General features: G+C 39.4%; 2 protein-coding genes across 2 annotated transcripts; one reads left to right on the top strand and one right to left on the bottom strand.

Moving 5' to 3' along the window:
* Positions 1 to 127: 127 nt before the first annotated feature.
* pidd1 (p53-induced death domain protein 1) lies at positions 128 to 7,857 on the bottom strand. The gene is made up of 15 exons (XM_026312139.2): positions 6,694 to 7,857; positions 6,128 to 6,541; positions 5,846 to 5,998; positions 5,664 to 5,715; positions 5,351 to 5,552; positions 5,075 to 5,224; positions 4,827 to 5,000; positions 4,584 to 4,731; positions 4,368 to 4,503; positions 3,549 to 3,699; positions 3,281 to 3,404; positions 3,011 to 3,126; positions 2,658 to 2,765; positions 2,287 to 2,483; positions 128 to 1,277 (listed from the first exon to the last, which is right to left on the bottom strand). The coding sequence occupies exons 1-15, from the start codon at positions 7,358 to 7,360 to the stop codon at positions 1,043 to 1,045; spliced, it is 3,027 nt and encodes a 1,008-aa protein (XP_026167924.1). The 5' UTR covers positions 7,361 to 7,857; the 3' UTR covers positions 128 to 1,042.
* A 2,393-nt stretch (positions 7,858 to 10,250) lies between these two features.
* Positions 10,251 to 17,433, top strand: pnpla2 (patatin-like phospholipase domain containing 2). The gene is made up of 9 exons (XM_026312267.2): positions 10,251 to 10,799; positions 11,657 to 11,889; positions 12,416 to 12,481; positions 13,314 to 13,523; positions 13,659 to 13,719; positions 14,345 to 14,554; positions 14,986 to 15,118; positions 15,379 to 15,501; positions 16,081 to 17,433. Exons 1-9 carry the CDS (start codon positions 10,613 to 10,615, stop codon positions 16,403 to 16,405), a joined length of 1,548 nt encoding a protein of 515 aa, XP_026168052.1. The 5' UTR covers positions 10,251 to 10,612; the 3' UTR covers positions 16,406 to 17,433.
* Positions 17,434 to 18,802: the final 1,369 nt, after the last annotated feature.

Here is an 18,802-nt window from a genome sequence, read left to right as displayed (position 1 = left end):
GTTAAACCTAAAATCAACCAGTCACTACAGGAGTCCTAGAAGAAAGTTTAAAAAAAAAAAAAAAAATCAGCTGACATGCAGTGTTTATATCATAACTTTATAAAAAATTAATACATTACAAAAATCATATTTTTATATTCACTGCGCTACAGCTAAAATAGTTGCTGAGTGACCAAAGGCACACAAGGAAGAATTTAATCAACCATAAAAATCGCCTCCACTTGCACTTGGAGAACATTAAGACCACAGAAATAATCCCACAGCTCTCGGTCTTTGCTCTGCCGCTGAACCGTGGCCTGAACAGGTAACAGTGAATTATATGAAAGCCTATGTCTGCCAAGAAATGCTAAAACAGAGCAAGCAATGATGAAAGTAGTTCCTTAGTTAGGTCAACTTGAAGACATACTACATCCAAAATTAAAATCATATTAACACTTCATTGAGATATGCCGAAACTAGCAAATGAGTCACAATGGATGTGAAGCAATCCATAACACTTTGACTTATTAAGCCAGAATTTAAATCTAAATATATCAACATTATGAGCTACTAAGTCAAAATTTTGAAATTCTGAGTCATTATTTTGACTTACTAAGTCAAATGCCAGGCGTATGTATGAGACAGTAAGGTAAAATTAAGTAACAAGTCGAAAATGTTTTTCTTTCTAAGCCATGTTGATACTCTGACACTATTCTTAGTAAATCAAAACAGTGACTTAGTGATTTTGACACAGCGTGTGTATTTTTTAAATTAGGCATTAGTTTTCTCTCCTGGCAGAAATGAGCCATCACTGCATTGTCTTACAAAAGTGGAAAGTGGAAAAAAGACAGCCCATCATCCTTGTGCAGTTCATCCATTTCACCTGTTGTTCTCCAGGTTATGTGAAAGGTGCTGCCAGCTGGTTGCTGGTTATCATGATTGTGAAAGAGACATTTTCTTGTTCTCCAGAACAGGTGTTTAGATAGAGCCAGGTGATAGGAGCACATTTTAAACTAACAGATCACTCAAGTGTAAAAGCCATCAGCATCCAGAGTGGTCTCCTCTACTGCTGTGTTTCACCAAGGGACGAGCTCTCTGCTTCTAGGCCGACTCTCCTCAGTGACTCAGAGTACTTTTTCCTTCCCAGACTGACGATGTCCTCAATCTCCTCTGCCAGGTCTCTCCTGTCACTCTCGATCATAGCGGCCATCAGCCTCGACACTGCTCCAGGACCTGCATTCCTCTGTCCCCGGGCCCAGAGGAACAGCATGTCCAGCACCAACGCTCCCAGGTTGTCTCTGGAGGGGAGAGTAGAACATACACCAGAAATTTTCCATTGTATGTTTCTGGCTGCAGTGATCTGCCAAAGACTTGACAAATATTTTTATATCACTCAGTCTACAGCAGTGACATATAAACATATAAATCACTGCATCCATCCATCCATTTTCTATACCTGCTTATTCCTCACCCAGGATCACAGGAATCTGCTGGGGCTTATCCCAGCTCTCTTTTGGGTGGAAGGCAGGGGTACACCCTGGACAGGTCACCAGTCCATCACAGGGCCACATAGAGGCACACAAAGACAAACCACCACACACACACTCACACTCACATTCTCACACTCACTCCTATGGGCAATTTAGAGTCACCAATCAACCTAACATGCATGTTTTTTTGGACTGTGGGAGGAAACCGGAGTACCTGGAGTAAACCCACACAAGCACAGGGAGAACATGCAAACTCCACACCTTGCAAACCCACGACCTTTTTGCTGTGAGGCAACAGTGCTAACCACTCAGCCACCATGCTGCCCAAATCATTATATTACCATCTAAATAATATATGAATGATCTAACATCATGCATTTTTCTTCCACTTCCAGGATGTGTGCGAGAGGTTTTCTGAGCATGAGGAGAAGGGGGAGGACCACATGCGCATCAGGCTGTATGTAATCCCCTACAGTGTCCCAGATGGCTTAATGGTGGCTGCCAGCGCAGATTAAAACAATCACAATTCTGTATTTTCTCTCCCGTTGTGGGTTTTCCTTTAGTCACGTAACATCTCACTCCATCTTTTTGAGGCTTTAGCTGTATGTATGTGTATACACTGTTTATATCATTCACTCATGTAGAACATTTAATACAGTTACTTACATCTCTGTTTCAAATGTAAACATTTTAATCTTTCTGTAACAGAAATCTAGTCATTACTATTTATACCTGAGCTTTTCTTAAAAAAGAAAAAAGTAAAAAAAAAAAAGAAAAAGCACATTTCTTCAGGAGCAAATTACAACACCATTTTTACCTGTGCTTGTACTGGATACGATCTAGCTCCTGGTAGCTCAAGCCAAGATTTATGCCAATAACACGCCAGTCCTGTCCTATCTGAAGAGATATGGACAGCAGGTTGGCTTCTGTCAGATAGCCACTCTCAGGATCACCCAGATTCAGGGGAGGACACTGAACCTCCTCCAAGACATAACTGTTGTCTGAGTTTAGAGCCTGTGACAAAAGCAGAGAGGAAGTGAAGACACCTGAAAGACTTCTTTGTGTATGAAAGGCTGGAAATCTGCAACACTGATACTATGGGATCAGTGACATCAAGTGTTGAAACTAAACAATCATCAACTGGGTAAATCCGATAGAACATCAAGTAAAATTGTCACTTTAACTCACGGGAAGTTTTAGCGGTAAAGTTGCAAGCCATTGGCTGTCATGTCCTTTCCTCTTTTTAGCCACTTCTTCGGGCAGATTGCTGGGAATTTCTCCCCTATAAAAAGATACCTGTAACAGAGATACAAAGCTTACACTTTTTCATATATGGATGAACACGTTTAGAAACATCATTCTATGTACATTCTATATAATGTACATCAAGAAAAAAAAAATACCCAAAATGCTTTAAATTAACACATCTCTGACAGCGTCACCAACACTTAAAATCAGTATTTGTATTCTATTGTTGTAGTCACATAGTGAAGAACATTCTGGGCTGCATATACTGTAGATGCGTGATACGTTTTTCTTACTTGTCCCCTCACTAGTCCCTTCTGATCCTGAGCTGGACAGATGTAAACCTCCTTGAGATTCTTCAGGCTGGAGTAAAACACAAAACAAAGTCTTCCCCCCACACAGTCTGGTCTGTCTAGAAAAAACAGGACGATATCATCTCAGGACTACTTATAAATAGCCACTTTGAGTCAAAAGTTAGACAACAGGACATCATAGGCCCTTGGAAGGAAAGGAAGCAAGAGAAGAAATGTTTATTTAAGATAGCGCCTCAAAAGAGGACTTCAGACCTGTGCTGATATCCAAGCCTCTCTCAAACCCAGCAAAGAACTGCTCTCCTTCCAGCAGGTCACACAGGTCTGAAGGCTGAGGTCCATCATACTGTTCTGACAAAGACTGCACTCTGCCTTCCACCTGGACAGGAAGCAACATAGTCACAGTTCAGAATTTATGCTGTGATGAAATCAGTTTGACCCAAACAGTGCCGAAGCCAAGACACCACATGCAGAGGATGATAAGAGGGCTGATATATACACTGTCCTTGGTGCAGTTACAAACCTTGTTAGCGGGTAAACACTGTAGCAGGACCTGGGAAGGATCAGTCTTCCGCTGAAGGACAAGGAACTGGACTTTAAACTGTTTTAGTCTTTGATAGACCTTCCTGACCACCCCACTAACACAGCGCTGAGTGGTATACCACAGCCAGTACCTGCAAATATGTCCACATTCACAGACGATTATTGTAACGACGATCTTACACAGCATGTTTATTACATATTGTTTGTAGCCTCAGTGGTGCTAGGCTAGTAAGTGTTTTGGAGTCTGTTTATAGAGAGTCTAGTGTTAATCAGCCTTTAAATTGTTTATATTGCAGGGGTTTGTGAGGGCTAGTGTAATGTGTTGCTGCCACAGAGAAATACATTTATGATGAATGCATAGCATCTTTCAGCAACTTTACTGCAGAAGTGAACTAGACAGAAAATATGTCAAACAGCCAAGAATTATGGCTGTCACAGATGATGAGCTCAAGAAGACAGACTGAAAAGTGGTATCTGTCAAAAAAACTATTTATAACCATTTGAAGAAGCTGACAGTAGCAAGTGTAAGTATGGGAGAAGGGACAAATATGGATTTATGCATTACCTAATATCCGTTTCTTTTATATGATCGAAAAGCTTTCAAATGTTGAGGACTCTCTTCTCCTTAGATTAAAAGGTATCTCAGGGAAACTTTCCCAACAGGCAATAAAAATGTTTTTGATTCTCACAAACAACAGCTGTTGGAAAATAATTGTGTTACAATCAGACTCATTTTAGAGTGGGGCCATTATGGTATATAAATGTAACACACATCAGGTAATGTAGTTTAGAAACTTACCAGGAGAAATGTGTAATGTAGAAAATGGCATACAGATGGGTGACATAAAGAGACACTTGTGATGTGATGTCCGTCCAGGTCTGGGCAGCAGGGTCTCCATGTAGCAGATGCAAACAGGACATATCAACTGTGTGGCCTGCAGGAGCACCAGCCATGTTAATGCATGCTGACACACTCATTACAAAGATGTATTAAAGTGAAGATAGTACACTGTACCCATGACTCCAGATGGCAGAGGGATCTGAACTTTGACAGGCTGAAGGAAGTGTATGTTGGGAGTCTGGGAGAGGCAGAGGAGGGGGCTGACTCTGGCCTGAGGATCACCACACAACACCTGTACCTCTGACACAGACACGTGCAGCACCTATGGAGAGAAAGAAACACTAAAACTTAAAAGTATCATACCACACTGACAGACTGATGTGATAAATTTCTACTGTACTCCGACATTTTGCCTACCTGTAAAGTAATGGTTCGGGTCTGCACAGTGGAGTCTGGAGGGAAGTGGAGCTTGACTCCAGGGTCAGAGCTGGACACCAGCAGCGCTCCAGCTGGTGTAACAGAGCAACTGTCCTTCACTGGACGTGACACTGCCATAAACCAGGAGAACTGGCTCACTGAGCAACATGCCAGCTACAGGTACAACAAGACGTTTTCAGTACTTGTAGCATAACATAGGCTACCAAGAAAAACGATTCGTGCTTTACCCTGGCTGGACGTCCCCCAGGATGACTGCTATGGCTCTCACTTCCTCTCCTCAAATCAGCGGCCAGAGTGCTCCATGACTGTCCATCAAACTTCCGCACCGCCACCTCTCTTCTTTTTGTACGATGATATGGTACACACACCTCCACAGGCTGTAAGAAAGTTGAAATGCATTTACCCACAAGTGCAGGAAAGAACGGAATTACAAACTAGCCTTCACAATCGTGATCTCAGAGAAATTACTGGATAACAGTGTGAATATGCAAAACGAGTTGTACCTTTAGAAATGTAATTCCATGGGGACGAAGTTCCAGAGGGCGACTCAGTAGGATGTCATGCTCCTCCAGCCACACCCACTTCCTTAATGGCCTTTTTTCTGCCCACTCCAGTCTTGTGGTTGTCACCAGGCACCCCGGGGGGAACAGCAGCTCAGCCCCCCCTGGGAGAAACACATGACAACCAGCAGGCGAAACACAGAAACTAAGGAGTAAAGCAGTATGACATTTTTAATCATAATCTAGTCAGGAACACCTTAACTGATCATATTACTACAGAGAGTGAGAAAGCATTTTCATGAGAGTGACAGGCTACCTGTGCTGATTATATCCAAGGTGCAACTGTGGAACTTTTGTTTCTGCTTGATCTGGAAAGAAAACAGTCATATATCTAACTGAGAATGTATATTAACAGCATATCCACGCTGTATCTAATGCCTATACAATCAAAATGATATAATCACTACTCAATTTGAAGGGCCATTTTTCTATGCTCACCAGGTGTGGGAGGGAGAGGAGGAGGGGTCGGGGGTTGTCCCAAAGGATTGTCACGCGCATCTATTTTCAGCAGAGGCAGTTTGTTCAGACATTGTGGGAGCAGGCGGAGGTCATTGCTGTAGATGACAAGCTCCCGGAGCGAGGAGAGAGAGCCTGGGCAACAACGAAGATTGATTTAAATCTTTTTCTTATTGCTACACTAATTTCACATACACCAAACAAAATGAGAATACCAAAATATTGCTGTACTGGTCTTTCACTAGCACATCCGGTCACCCTTACCCATGCTCTCTGGTAGTTGTTGCAGCTTGTTGTGAGACAATTCCAGTTTAACAAGCTCCTCCAGAGAACCTATTTCATCAGGTAGCTGCTGGAGGAGATTATGTGAAACATCCAGTCTTTGTAGTGCTTTCAGCTGCCCCAGACCAGGGGGAAGATTAACCAGCTTGTTCCCCAGGAGGGAGAGGTAGGTTAGGGAGGACAGATGGCCTATATCAGAAGGCAGAACTGAGAGGTGGTTGTGGCAGAGAAGCAAGGAGGACAGCACTGGTAAGGTGAGTAGGCAGGATGGTAGACAGGAGAGCTGGTTGAAGGAGAGATCCAGGTGCACCAGATGAGAGAGGGAAGAAACAGATGTGGGCAAAGTGGTGACAAGGCCTGGCCGGGGGTCACCGTTTGAGTCATAAAAACAGTGTCCTGGAATTAGAAAGAAAGGTCAGTTAGAAGCAAAAACACAGAGCAAAACAACAAATCAGAGAGCAATACACAGATTATAACTGATTATTTCAGTATTTACCATAACAATAGTAACCCACTCATACAACATGAAAATAATCTGAAAAAAATACCCCGTATAGCCAGTGAGCGGAGCTCTGAAAGATGGGGGAGGACATCCAGTGCCACATCTAGGCTTTGTTTATCCTCTGAGCCCAATCTGAGGTACTGGAGGCCCCTCAGCTGCCCGGGGACGGATGCCCATAGCAACGGCAGTGCAGCCGCTCCTGCCTGGTACACATCCAGGGTCAGCCTTGTATCGGTCAACACAGCTGAGAGCTCCACAGAGGGAGGTAAGGGGGGAGTCAGAGACAAGGCTGAGGACGAGGAAGATGTGGATGCTGAAGAACCCTGGTTATGATGATGGTTGGAAAAGAAACAGGAGGAGGAGAGGCTTGATATCGAAGCACCACATGTGTCCATGAAGTTGGAAGGGGACGGAGAGGGAGCATTACTTTTTACCTCCAAGACTCCTGCTTGCCCTTTAGACTTCACACTGCTTGATGTCTTCCTCTCTGATTTCTCCTGATCTTGGTGCACAAGACCTCTACAGAGCCTCAGCGCCAAATCGTCTGTAGAAAGGCCTGGTATTCCAACTTCAGATGTTGTCTTTGATGGCTTACATATTGGTGTCACCTCGGCCTCTTCATCTTCCCATTCATCTGTCCCTATAGCCCAGCTGGCTGTCTGGTCACCATCCTCTTCATCAGCAGCTGCCTCTTCCTCGCTGCTTCTCTCCATTGAAGCCACTCTTCATAACAGTAAACAGCTAGCTAAGAGTTAGTCCAGTACTGTCCCCAGCCTTTCTTTCTGTGTCTGTGTGTTTGTCGTAAGTGGACAGAGTCACTGTCATCACAGCAAGATAGAGCTAAATGAGCCACAGTTACGTTATAGCCACACCGCATTAAGGCTTAGCTACTTTAAATGTTAACGCCAGAATTACATATCTAATAACCTCTGAGGCAACATTAGATATTTTCGTTAATAATGCTGTGTTCTAGCTAATGTAATTTAGTATTAACCGTAAAGTATTAGCTCCTGAGTTTACCCTGTTTCTCCAATCTGACCTAGCTTAGTCCCCCTCCGCGGTTACTTCCTAGACCCCGAATGTTTTGAAAGAAAACCCTTCGCGTCATCGTTGCTCGCTGGGTTTTATTACAGCGTCTACCGGCGGGAGGAGTCTAGTCATGCGTGTAGGTTTAAAATACGAAGCCCCGCCCGAACCCGTTGTCGTGGTGATTAACATCGAGTGCCTCAATGTCAGCACCGCCAAAGTTTCAATTCAGGGCGGGACACTCGCCGTCAGTGCCCGTTCAACCACGGGGCGGCGCTGTTCAGTCTGCTCATGGTTCACAGTAAACAATTCAAATTACATGCAATTAAACATTTTACAGCAGAGGCCATAGAGTAACATTTGTAAGGGCCTATTTATTATGATTTGAATGTAGAATTTAAAATCATTTCGTCCTACACAAAAATATGTCATTTTTTAATAAATGAATAAATGCTTCAGTTTTGCAAATCCTTAGAATTAATATTGAAAAATGAAATAAGGACATGAAATCATTGTATTCTAATTTAAATGTCTTGTATTATTTTAAAATGTGTTATTATTCAATGATTTCAAATTTGAAATTAATCATTTTATATTAAGACATTAACATCCACCCATCCATTATCTATAGCTGCTTATTCCTATTTAGGGTCATGGGGATCTGCTTTGAACGAAAAGCAGGGGTACAACCTGGACAGGTCACCAGTTCATCACAGCACAAGACATTAACATATTTATGTATATCTATTTCTATCCATCTATAGATAGACATGAGGAAAACAAACCTTGTAAATTATACTCAGTTGAGTTTAAATGGCCTTGTATAATTGTATGGCCCATTCACAACCTCTCTGTACAAATTGCATTGCATATTGCTAAAGAAATTGTGTCAAAAGTTCATTTCTGTTGTGGAAAAGAATTTGTGTAATTCAGATACACTGAGCCAAAGGCCAACAGTGGTACAGTGTGTGTTTTGGGTATAATAACAACATGATTCTCAGGATCCCTCCCAGTGCAGCTGTCATCTCCTGGTCAGACACATTTCAGCTAGTTGAGTCGCTTTTGTCAGAGCTAAGTCAGAATGACATCTCTTTGGTAAGTCCTTATAAATAAACAAAATCACTAATTTGCCCTTGTTATTAACCCTCCTGACACTGTCAGTTGATGTAACATCACTGTCAGCATGGCCATATTTACTTGCTTGGGAGTCCCAGTAGAAAAAAAAAATGTTTTAGGCCCCTCTAGACCTTCACCCCATAGGCCACCCAATCTCCCTCTGCACCTTATATTTAAAGTACTCAATAAATACATAACATGCATAGCTGCCAATGTTTTGTATGAGCCAGTTTGTTGGTTGGACTTTAAAAAATAACATACAACTCCGCACAAAATATTATTTAAAATATTTAGGTTCTTAAAACTAGATTTATCTACCTGTTATTAATAAAATAATAATGCAGGAACCTCTATCAATAAAATGTAACTTTAGTGGTGCAAATTCTTGTATAATTATACAATTAACCACATTAGGGTTTTTAGTTTTAGTTTTTGTAAAGTGCCTTGAGATGATTTGTATTGTGATTTGGCGCTATACAAATAAAATTGAATTGAATTGAATTGAATTGAATTGAATTGAATTATCAAAATGAAAGCCTACTAAGTGAGCCTTCTGGGGCTCTAGGGGACTGGGACAGTTGGCTGTTGGTAATCCATCTGACTGACAGGGAAAGAATATGAGCCACATGGTGGTTTCACAATATGCTCTAGGGCATCGTGTGCTAAAGAAAACCCACAAAAATGGACTATATCTGCAGCCTAATTCTGTGAAGTTTTTTTTTCCAGAAAAACATTTCAATGTTATTGTTCATGTGCTCATGATTCCATAACTCGGCGATTTCTTGCGAAACCGTACCGTTTGTAATCTGGAGGTTGCAAACAAGCCACATTTGTACATTCTTATCATAAGAAGGGTTAGGATAAAACGGGATATCATAGAAGCCAATTTTTCCTCTCTGAACAAAGTTTTTCAACTCTAAGATAATATTAAGATCATGTATTGGAAAACATTTAAAGTGTTCACAAAAAACAGATAACTATTAATGTGCTCTATCACCGGTTTGCACTATCTGTAAACTATATTAATCTAGGCCCTACTGCCTAGTAAGAAATCAATACACATCCTTCCTAAAGATAACACCTATCACAAAAAAGTCCCAGTATATCTTAGTTGTTTTTTTTAAAATTAATTTATTTATTTTGGAAAAATTGATAGATTTTTTTTTTCTTGTCAAAAAATGGGAACATGAACAGGCAGAACGGGCAGATAAATTTAGAAAAGACAAAACAAACCACGATGCTCTGGCCTGGGGGAAAACACATTTGACATCTGTCAGAGCAACGTGAGTTCCTGCTCGCTGACTTCATTGGGTGTTTCAGCGCTGCGGATTGTGATTGGTCCTTTCATCAACTATTTCCATTATGATTGGTCACTTTAGTTAGCGTACTCGATGGTGATTGGTCGAAACGGGTTATGCTGCGCCCTCCCAATACATACCAAGTAATAAATACAATGTGAAATAAAAACAAGTCCCCGTGGTTTATGGTAAAAGCTATTTAAATAGCGTAGGACCGCTTTAATTATAACATTTACTAAGGGACTCAGCTGTCTGTTTTTAAATAATGTCAACTTAGTGACTTTATCTGTAACGAAAAAGCGACTTCTGCTGTTAGCTAGGAAGCTAAACAATTACTTAGCTAGGAAGTAGAGTAACGTTATATAATACAGCGTGCAAAGAAACAGCGTTAACTTAAAATGAAACGTCTTCAGCTTTAAAACCATTAACAGTTAGTTGTTTTCGAAGCTGCTCACGATCTCTAAGTGAACTTTGTCAGATCATCTACGCACAACCTTGGTCCCCCGGTTTGGGACAGTTACCGGTATGTTTCCACTAGACTCGCCCTGGAACATCTCTTTTGCAGGTTGCGGCTTCCTCGGCATCTACCACATCGGTGTGGCCAGCTGCCTGCAGGAACAGGCCCCTTTTCTGGTGCAAAACGCCAAGCACATATATGGGGCATCGGCTGGAGCTCTCACCGCCACCGCTGTGGTCACTGGAGTTTGCCTTGGTAGGTGTCTTTGCTTTATTTGACTATTTCCAGGGAGTGGAAAGGATGTTCTGCGGTCTCTTAGAGTCTTAGAAGACGCTACCAGCTTACCAAACTCAAGTGTTATATTTAGATTATTTGTACTGTACACTTCTTGAAAGTATTAGTACAAATGTAGGCCTTTTAAAGACATCTGGAAACTGGAGTTGTGGTAGAAGTAATCTGAGTACACTGTAACCATATTGGTATTTCAACTTAAATAAAATTCCATAAATATTACCAGCAAAATGTACTTAATGTATTGATAGTCCTTCTACAGTGATATAAGGTGTTATACTGTATGCTGTATTATTGCAATATTGCTTTTGCTTAGTAGTACAGCTTCCAATAAATAGTGGCTGCTACTGTCAGACTAAAGTTGCAGAGTAAAACTACAATTTATGGTGATTTGTAGCAGAGTAAAATAATAAAGTAGCAAAAAAATGGACAACTTGAAGTAAAGTACCTCAAATCTTAGCTGTTTTACACCACAGTTAAAGAGCCAATACAGCATCTTGATGGTGCCCATATCAGAATTGACTAAGACCTATCCATTTCAGTGTTGCTCTTCAAAGTAATGACCATCTTATCTCCTAAGAATGAATTTTTAACTATTAATTAAACTTTGATATCCTTTTGAATGTGATCTTGCTATTTCAAATATGGTTAAGTATGGTGTTTAAAATGTAATTGAACCTACAATTCCTTGTTTTATAATGTACTCACAAAAATACTTTTTTTTTCTCATCTTTAAATAACCATTTACTGTCAAAAGAGTATTTCCTGCTTTCCACCATATTCATTGTTCTCAACATAGACTTGTATTCATGTTTTCACAGGAGAGACTGGTGCAAGTATCATTGATGTTGCCAAAGAGGCGAGGAAGCGTTTCCTCGGACCCATGCACCCTTCCTTTAACTTGGTGAAAATTGTGCGTAGCATGCTGCAGCGCACTCTGCCAGCCGACTGTCACGAGCGGGCCAGCGGACGGTTGGGAATCTCTCTCACTAGAGTGACAGATGGAGAAAATGTACTGGTGTCTCACTTCAACAACAAGGAGGAGCTGGTGCAGGTGAGCATTGTGTAGTGTATTTCACAGCTGAAATCATGAGCTGATTAATCAATTAAGTCAGTTGTTACTGGGGATAAAAACCGCACACATTCTGTATCTTCTGTAATGCTACTGAAGATCATTGGATTTTGGATCACTAGTCAGACAAACGATGTTATTTGAAGACGTTGCCTTAGGATTTGGAAAATTCTAACATTTTGCACTATTTTCTGATGTTTTTGTTGACAAAAATATAATCTGCAGATTGAATGATCTTAGTTTGAGCCCTGATGATACGCAGTAATTTGTGAGTTGTCTCACTTAGAGCAATGTAATAAGTAAATGTAATTTAACAGTAATGCTTCCTTCAGAAACAGAAAATTGGATACTTACATTGTGATAACTATTGTTTTCCACTTTAATATATATTTATGTGTATATAAATATATATATATATATATATATATATATATATCACCCAATTCTAATATCGACAATATTGTTTTGTTTTTTCAAAAATGTTTCTTCTATCTCTCTTTTTAATTAGGCATGTGTGTGTAGTGCCTACATCCCTGTTTATTGTGGCTTTATCCCTCCTACACTGCAAGGCGTGGTGAGTAGATTCAGTATTATTAGTATGTGTGCGTATCCTTGTTTTGCCAATATTCTATATTTAGGTAAATAAAAAAAAGAGTTACATTAATGATTAGCGTGGATTTTCAGCTAACAATTACACAAACACTAGACGTGTAATGACCAGTCTACCTTTGCTTGAATGCTTTGCTTATTTCCTCTCATTGTGTTTCATTGTTTCTTCTGGATATTTTTTCATTGCCCTCATAGGAGCCCTCCCTTCCTGAAGAGTGTTTGTTGTCAATGGTACATGTGTAGAAACAGTGATTATAAAATTCCTCCAGAGTTATTGTTTGTGAGAGAGCTCACGCTAAAGTGGAAAGTAGAATTGTATTATATAACTGAACATGTTTCTAGCACAAAGACTTTCTGGGAAATATTATTGAGAAATACCAGAACTCTTGCGCTCCTTCTGTGGCCTTTGTGATGGGTTTCAGCAGAGTACACATGCTTGTGTGTATGCAGGGCTTGTGACCAAAATTTGTGAGTGGCAGAGCCACAGTGGACCAAGTTGGCCCGGGCTTTGAGGTTGTTCTGTCCTGTTCTACCCTTAGTGGCTCAAATTCAAGAAATTGATGTCACTGATCTTATCTGTTGACACACACTGGGTTTAAAAGTTCATCAGCTTCAGTAAAAACAATCAATAAATACATGGGATATGATGTCACTATTATAAGATCCTCTGTAATAATGGCTTTGATTCTCCAGACATTTTGGCATCAAATCATTGACAGTAAATATTTTGTAGATTTGTGCGCTCAATAATCTGTTTCTGTTAATTCTAATGTTAACATGTGTCCTATATCCTTCAGCGATATGTCGATGGAGGAATCTCGGACAACCTGCCGCAGTATGAGCTGAAAAATACCATCACTGTGTCCCCATTTTCTGGAGAGAGTGACATCTGCCCCCGAGACACTTCAACTAACATACATGAGCTGCGTTTTACTAACACAAGCATCCAGTTCACGCTGACCAACCTCTACAGAGTCTCCAGAGCTCTCTTCCCTCCAGACCCGATGGTAAGTTGCTTGACTACATTCTTGTCAAGCCAGATACCTGCACACATCTACAGATAAATTGATTAGCTCAGTTGAGCTGGAATGAACTCAGTGGCTTCTTTTACTAATGAATGTATGTGTTTGTTTTGAGTGCAGATTATGAAGGCCATGTGTAAACAGGGATATAAAGATGCTCTGCACTTTTTAAACAGAAATGGTAAGAAACAGTGGTTTTACCTTTGTTTGTAACTTTCTCCTAATCCTTAAAAAAAAAAAAAAAAAAAACATTTGTAACATCATTTTGCAACTTGTGGAGTAAACACATAGTGCTTTTACAACTTGGCTTGAACAACGTCAGAAAGGTGGTTCAGTAAGACACCTTTATTTCTTCGCTGTGTTGTGAGACAACCATTACGGTCCCCGGGAACTAATGGGGACTGTTACCTAAATATAGTTCCTTTGTCTCAGGATAATTGTTAACACAAACACATGTAACATGAAAAATAATTTGCTCTGAGGTGCAAGTACTAACAAGCCTAATTGATCTTTTGTCCACTAGCCAGGACATATTTGCATGTGCACAGTGTATCATATCAATATGCTCTCACACGTGCTTCCTGTGACACTGTCACCAAATCAATAAGTTGCGTTACCTTGCGGTTAGACTTTGTATAGTTTGTAATTTGTTTATTTATTTATATTTTTTGACAATTTTGTTATTAGCAGTATTATTACTATTATTATTATTACAAACTAGTAATAGTTAATATTTTTGTCAATTAACAACATTGTTAATTGATCACATATTTAAAAAAGGCTTTGATGTTTGATTTTTATTCTAGGATTGCTTAATTTCAATGGACCCCTTAGAGACAGGCCCCTGCTTGCTAATAGGGAAGAAAATGAGCATTGTAATAATGAGGAGGAGGAGGACAATAAAAGTGGAGAAGAGGAGCTAAAGCCACATGAAGAAGAAGGAGCTGTGATGGTTCATTCCAGTTCCTCAGTAGAGGAGCATATCATCATAAAACTCCCACCCATCCTGCACCAAGGTAAAATAACATTATGGAACTGATGAAAGAAAGTACAATTAGATGCTGTCTCATTGATACTGAGGTACTCTAAATTAAATCTACTTGTTGACCACCCACAGCATGCAGTAGTGGTTTGAAGATTGGAAAACCTTTTTCAAAATTATAGGTAGAGATGAATTACCAAGAGTTAACTTGCTGTAGTTACATAATCCATGACATTGTAGGTGATATGTTATTAATTTCTTTTAACTTCATATTGACTGTCCAGTCTAACTCAAGTATGTTTTGAAGTTGATTTTTATATCTAATCAGAAACTAGTGGGGCCCCAGATGTAATTTGACATGTTGTAGCGCACTTTATCTTTTGTTTAGTTCCTGATTAGTTTTACAGGAAGCAAATCCTTTGTCTAAGTATCATAACATCAGGCTTCTCTCTGTCTCTGCTGTAGCTCTAGTGGAGGCCTGCATGGAGAGGAGGAGCCTTATGCAGTCGCTAAGCAACCTGCTTCCTGTCAGGATGGCCTCAGCCATGATGGTGCCCTACACACTGCCCCTGGAGTCTGCTGTATCCTTGACGCTCAGGTGCTGTATGACTTAATTATGTCTCATCCCATTCCTTCTTTATTTGACATGAGCTCTGAATAATGCTTCGTCTGCCCGAATCTTCTGTGTCCAGCTGAATACGGCAAAAGTCTTTGTTATTTTGAATAGGTCTTTTATTGATTAGCAGAACTGACAATTCAATAGCAATTTTTGTCTTCTAAGAAAGACATTCAAATGGCAGAAAATATGAGACTACCCATCTGGGACTATTCACTAACAGCTGCATATCCCATGTGCAGACTCCTGGAGTGGCTGCCAGATGTGCAGGAAGATGTGGGGTGGATTCAAGAACAGATATTAAAAATCTTACAGCATGTTTATCGTCGGACCTCCAGAAGCATTTCCAGGAAGATATCTGCCAGGTAGGTAATGGTTGAAGTTACCCATACTATACCATACAAAAGCTGTAGTTAAGACTGACATTTAAGGACAACCTTTAATGTTTAATCATGCCAGAATACATTAAATATCAGGTTTACACACCACAGTTATTGAATCTTGCTCTACAGCAGGGGTCCCCAAACCTGGTTTTCAAGGGTCCCTGCCCTGTTTTTTTCCAACTATTCCTGCACTACCCACTGCTGATTACCTGGATCAGGTTTTTAGCCAGTCGGACGTTGGAAGATACTTTGTCTTCCCCCAGATCAAGGTACTGAGCAGTGAGTAGAACAGGGATATTTGGAGAACAAACATAGACAGTAGCCCTCAAGGAACATGGGTGCGGCACCCCTGCTCTACAGTATGTGAACATGGCTGGGCTTGATCCTGGTTAAACCTGCATTTATTAATTCCTTTTAGCCACTTGGGGGCAGTAGAAACATATGTTGTCACATTGTTTTCATTTGCATTATTATGAAAATATCCATTAAGGCTGCTTTAGTGACAACAGCTGCAGCTGATTCTTCATTCATATCTTCACATACTGGTAATATTTCTTCTAGCTTTTGCTGTCAGCTGGAGCTCCGTCACTACCAGTCTCTCCCATCCCACTTAAGCTCCACCAACCTGTTTCCCACCTGGGTCAACAGTCGCAGTTCTTCTGTCCAGGATATCTTCAGGCGTCTTGACCAGTATAAGAGACAGCTGCTGTCTGGAGTACTGTGTATTAACATGGACATGCAGGGCGCTTTTGAAACTGGAACGATGTCTCGAAATAAGAGATCTTCATCCGTCATGTCTACAGACGGCCTCACAATGCGCATAGATTGTCTTAATATTCCACCTCCGTCAGACTCTGAAGATGCCATTAACATCAGCAGTGCCTAAGAGCTTTTAGTAGGTTTCTGCTGCAGGTGCTGCAGCTCTGAGTTTCAGACATATCTTATTCAATATCCAGGATTATTTTAAAAGAATTTAAATTCGATTTGAACATTTGTTTACAATCTAACATTTAAATACTTCTAAGATACCAGGAAGGTATACTATATGAAATCTAATTAGCTCTTCTGTATAGTAGACAAAAGTGGTAGTAATTTACCATCTATATATAAATATGTATATTGACTAAAGAATGACTCTGAAAATCAGAGTCTAGCTACAGTATAATTGAGCAAGCCCATAGACATAGTATGTCTGTAGGTCTACAGAACAGCATTTAAACTTAGCACATAAACAAACTTGAATTACATGATGTTACAAACAAAAATGCGCACTTGAAATAGCATAGGTAAAATAGTTGTTTGTTTTTAGAGAGAACCACTAGTTAAGCAGAAAGTTCTGCTGCATCTGGTTTTTAAACTATGAAATAATGTCTGCTACACAGGGAGTGAAGAAAAGTCTGTTTCTTATAGGTAGTTACTCCATTTATTTTATGCAAGTATCAATGCAATATTATGAAAACATGCCGTACAAGTGTCTTGAAGTTTGTATGAATAACAGTGTTGTATGTCTTTACAGTTATTTATAGAAAATACAACACTCTGCTTCCATTTTCTCAATCAGAGAAGCTTGTTTCTGTCATCTTGATAAATTTGCATCTAAGAACTTTTTTGATTTAATTTTATTTCAATCAAAAATTTGATTTTTTTATTTTTTTTTTTATTAAATCAAATAACTTAATCTGAATAGCACTTTCTCATTTCATGTCACTGTATGACATCAAATGATGTTCTTAGGTAATAATTTACTTTAAATGCTTCTCTTATATTGTGTGCTACAAGAAATAATGATCAAGCATCAACTTGTGCCTTAAACTTCAATGTAAAGAATTGCTATGTAAATTATAACGTTGTGAAAATGCTGCAGGGAGTAGTATTTATGTGATGATTAAATAAATAAGTATTGTTTAATATGAACAGCAGTTTATGGGTGTTTTTGAAACTGACCTTATACAGAACAATTGTAACTTACAGTGAAAACAGGGCAGAATACACATGAATACAGTAACCAGGAGTAGCTGTGACCTGAACAGATTTTGGGAAACTTCCAGATGATCCCAGCAAAATGACAACTATCCACTGTCTGTCCATAGAAATAACGTGGCGCACCCACACTTAAATAAGGAGTTACTGACCAGTCAAGGCCGCTGTACCGTTATATCACCACTAGTGTCGCATCCCGGGATTCCCCAGTGCAGCGTAATCATCCTGCTCACAGATCATAAAAACAAAGTTGTAGTCGGTTGTGAAAGTTCTTTAACCGAGTGTCCTCGATCAACTCGGGGAATTCTGGTATCAAACAATTTAACAACGAAGTATAAGTTGAACACTTATTTTAAAGTACAGAGATTTTTAAGTTCGACAAGATCATATTTTTGCTGCGCAGAAACGCAAGACTGCTTTCAAACGGCGTTGGGGAAAATGGGAACTAAGTAAATATTTGGAAAACTAGTCTTTCATCTCTGTTTTTTTTTATGTGTAGAGCATGTTGGCAGATGTATTGTAAAACGTGTATTTTAATGTGATGTTGCCCCTTTTATAAATACCTTATATTCATTATAAGTAGGGCTGACAATTAAAGTATTTTCTTTGTGAAGCTGAAAGTAAACAGCTTAATTCCCATTTTCACCCAGGCACTATACGTTTCACTAGAGTCTATCTTTAAAATGAGCTGGAGAAAAACCCATAGCACATAAACACGTCGTATTATATAACATTTACAAAGTACACACGGTTAAAGAATTTAAAATACGCTAAAATAGGCCTATGTGTAAAAACTAGAACTTGGGTGTCATATCTTCATGCACAAAAAATAAAATATATTTAAATTAAACAGGCAGAATTTTTAAGCCATTAATTTGAAACTCTGATTTGTGTCTGCTGTTTTGGTCTTTTGTTTATTTGTTTTTTATTTTGAGCAAGTTTGTCTTGTTTGTGTTTGTGACATTTGTAATATCTTTTTTGGCTGCTTTTAAAACATAAAATAATGTAAAGATTCCTCACAAGTTAAAAAAAACTATTTGAAAAATAATATATAAATATTATTACATTGAAATATGAGGAGCTCTCCTGTTTTGAAAAGGATTTGGACTGAAGAGAAGGTATACGAGTTATATATTACCAAAAATAAAATTTATTAAAATAAAATTTATTAATTTATTAATCTGTTATTGGGGTTATTTCTCTGCACTATTTTATCTAATACTCATTGTTTTATCTTGTTTTTGTTTCGTTTAACCAATTAGAAATGTTGTTCTCAACAGTCTTCTAAATGCAGCTTATAACC

This window comes from Mastacembelus armatus, chromosome 6 (genome assembly GCF_900324485.2).
Source record: "Mastacembelus armatus chromosome 6, fMasArm1.2, whole genome shotgun sequence".
Classification (NCBI taxonomy): Eukaryota; Metazoa; Chordata; class Actinopteri; order Synbranchiformes; family Mastacembelidae; genus Mastacembelus; species Mastacembelus armatus.
This window is presented reverse-complemented; position numbering and strand designations above follow the sequence as displayed.

Coding starts and splice junctions, on each gene's coding strand:
- pidd1 (XM_026312139.2), bottom strand. CDS start 7,360: ATGGAGAGAAGCAGCGAGGAAGAGGCAGCTGCTGATGAAGAGGATGGT. Junction 6,542..6,693: donor CCGCTCACTGGCTATACGGG/GTATTTTTTTCA, acceptor TTCTAATTCCAG/GACACTGTTTTTATGACTCA. Junction 1,278..2,286: donor CGTATCCAGTACAAGCACAG/GTAAAAATGGTG, acceptor TCTCCCCTCCAG/AGACAACCTGGGAGCGTTGG.
- pnpla2 (XM_026312267.2), top strand. CDS start 10,613: ATGTTTCCACTAGACTCGCCCTGGAACATCTCTTTTGCAGGTTGCGGC. Junction 12,482..13,313: donor CTCCTACACTGCAAGGCGTG/GTGAGTAGATTC, acceptor TATATCCTTCAG/CGATATGTCGATGGAGGAAT. Junction 13,524..13,658: donor TCTTCCCTCCAGACCCGATG/GTAAGTTGCTTG, acceptor TTTTGAGTGCAG/ATTATGAAGGCCATGTGTAA.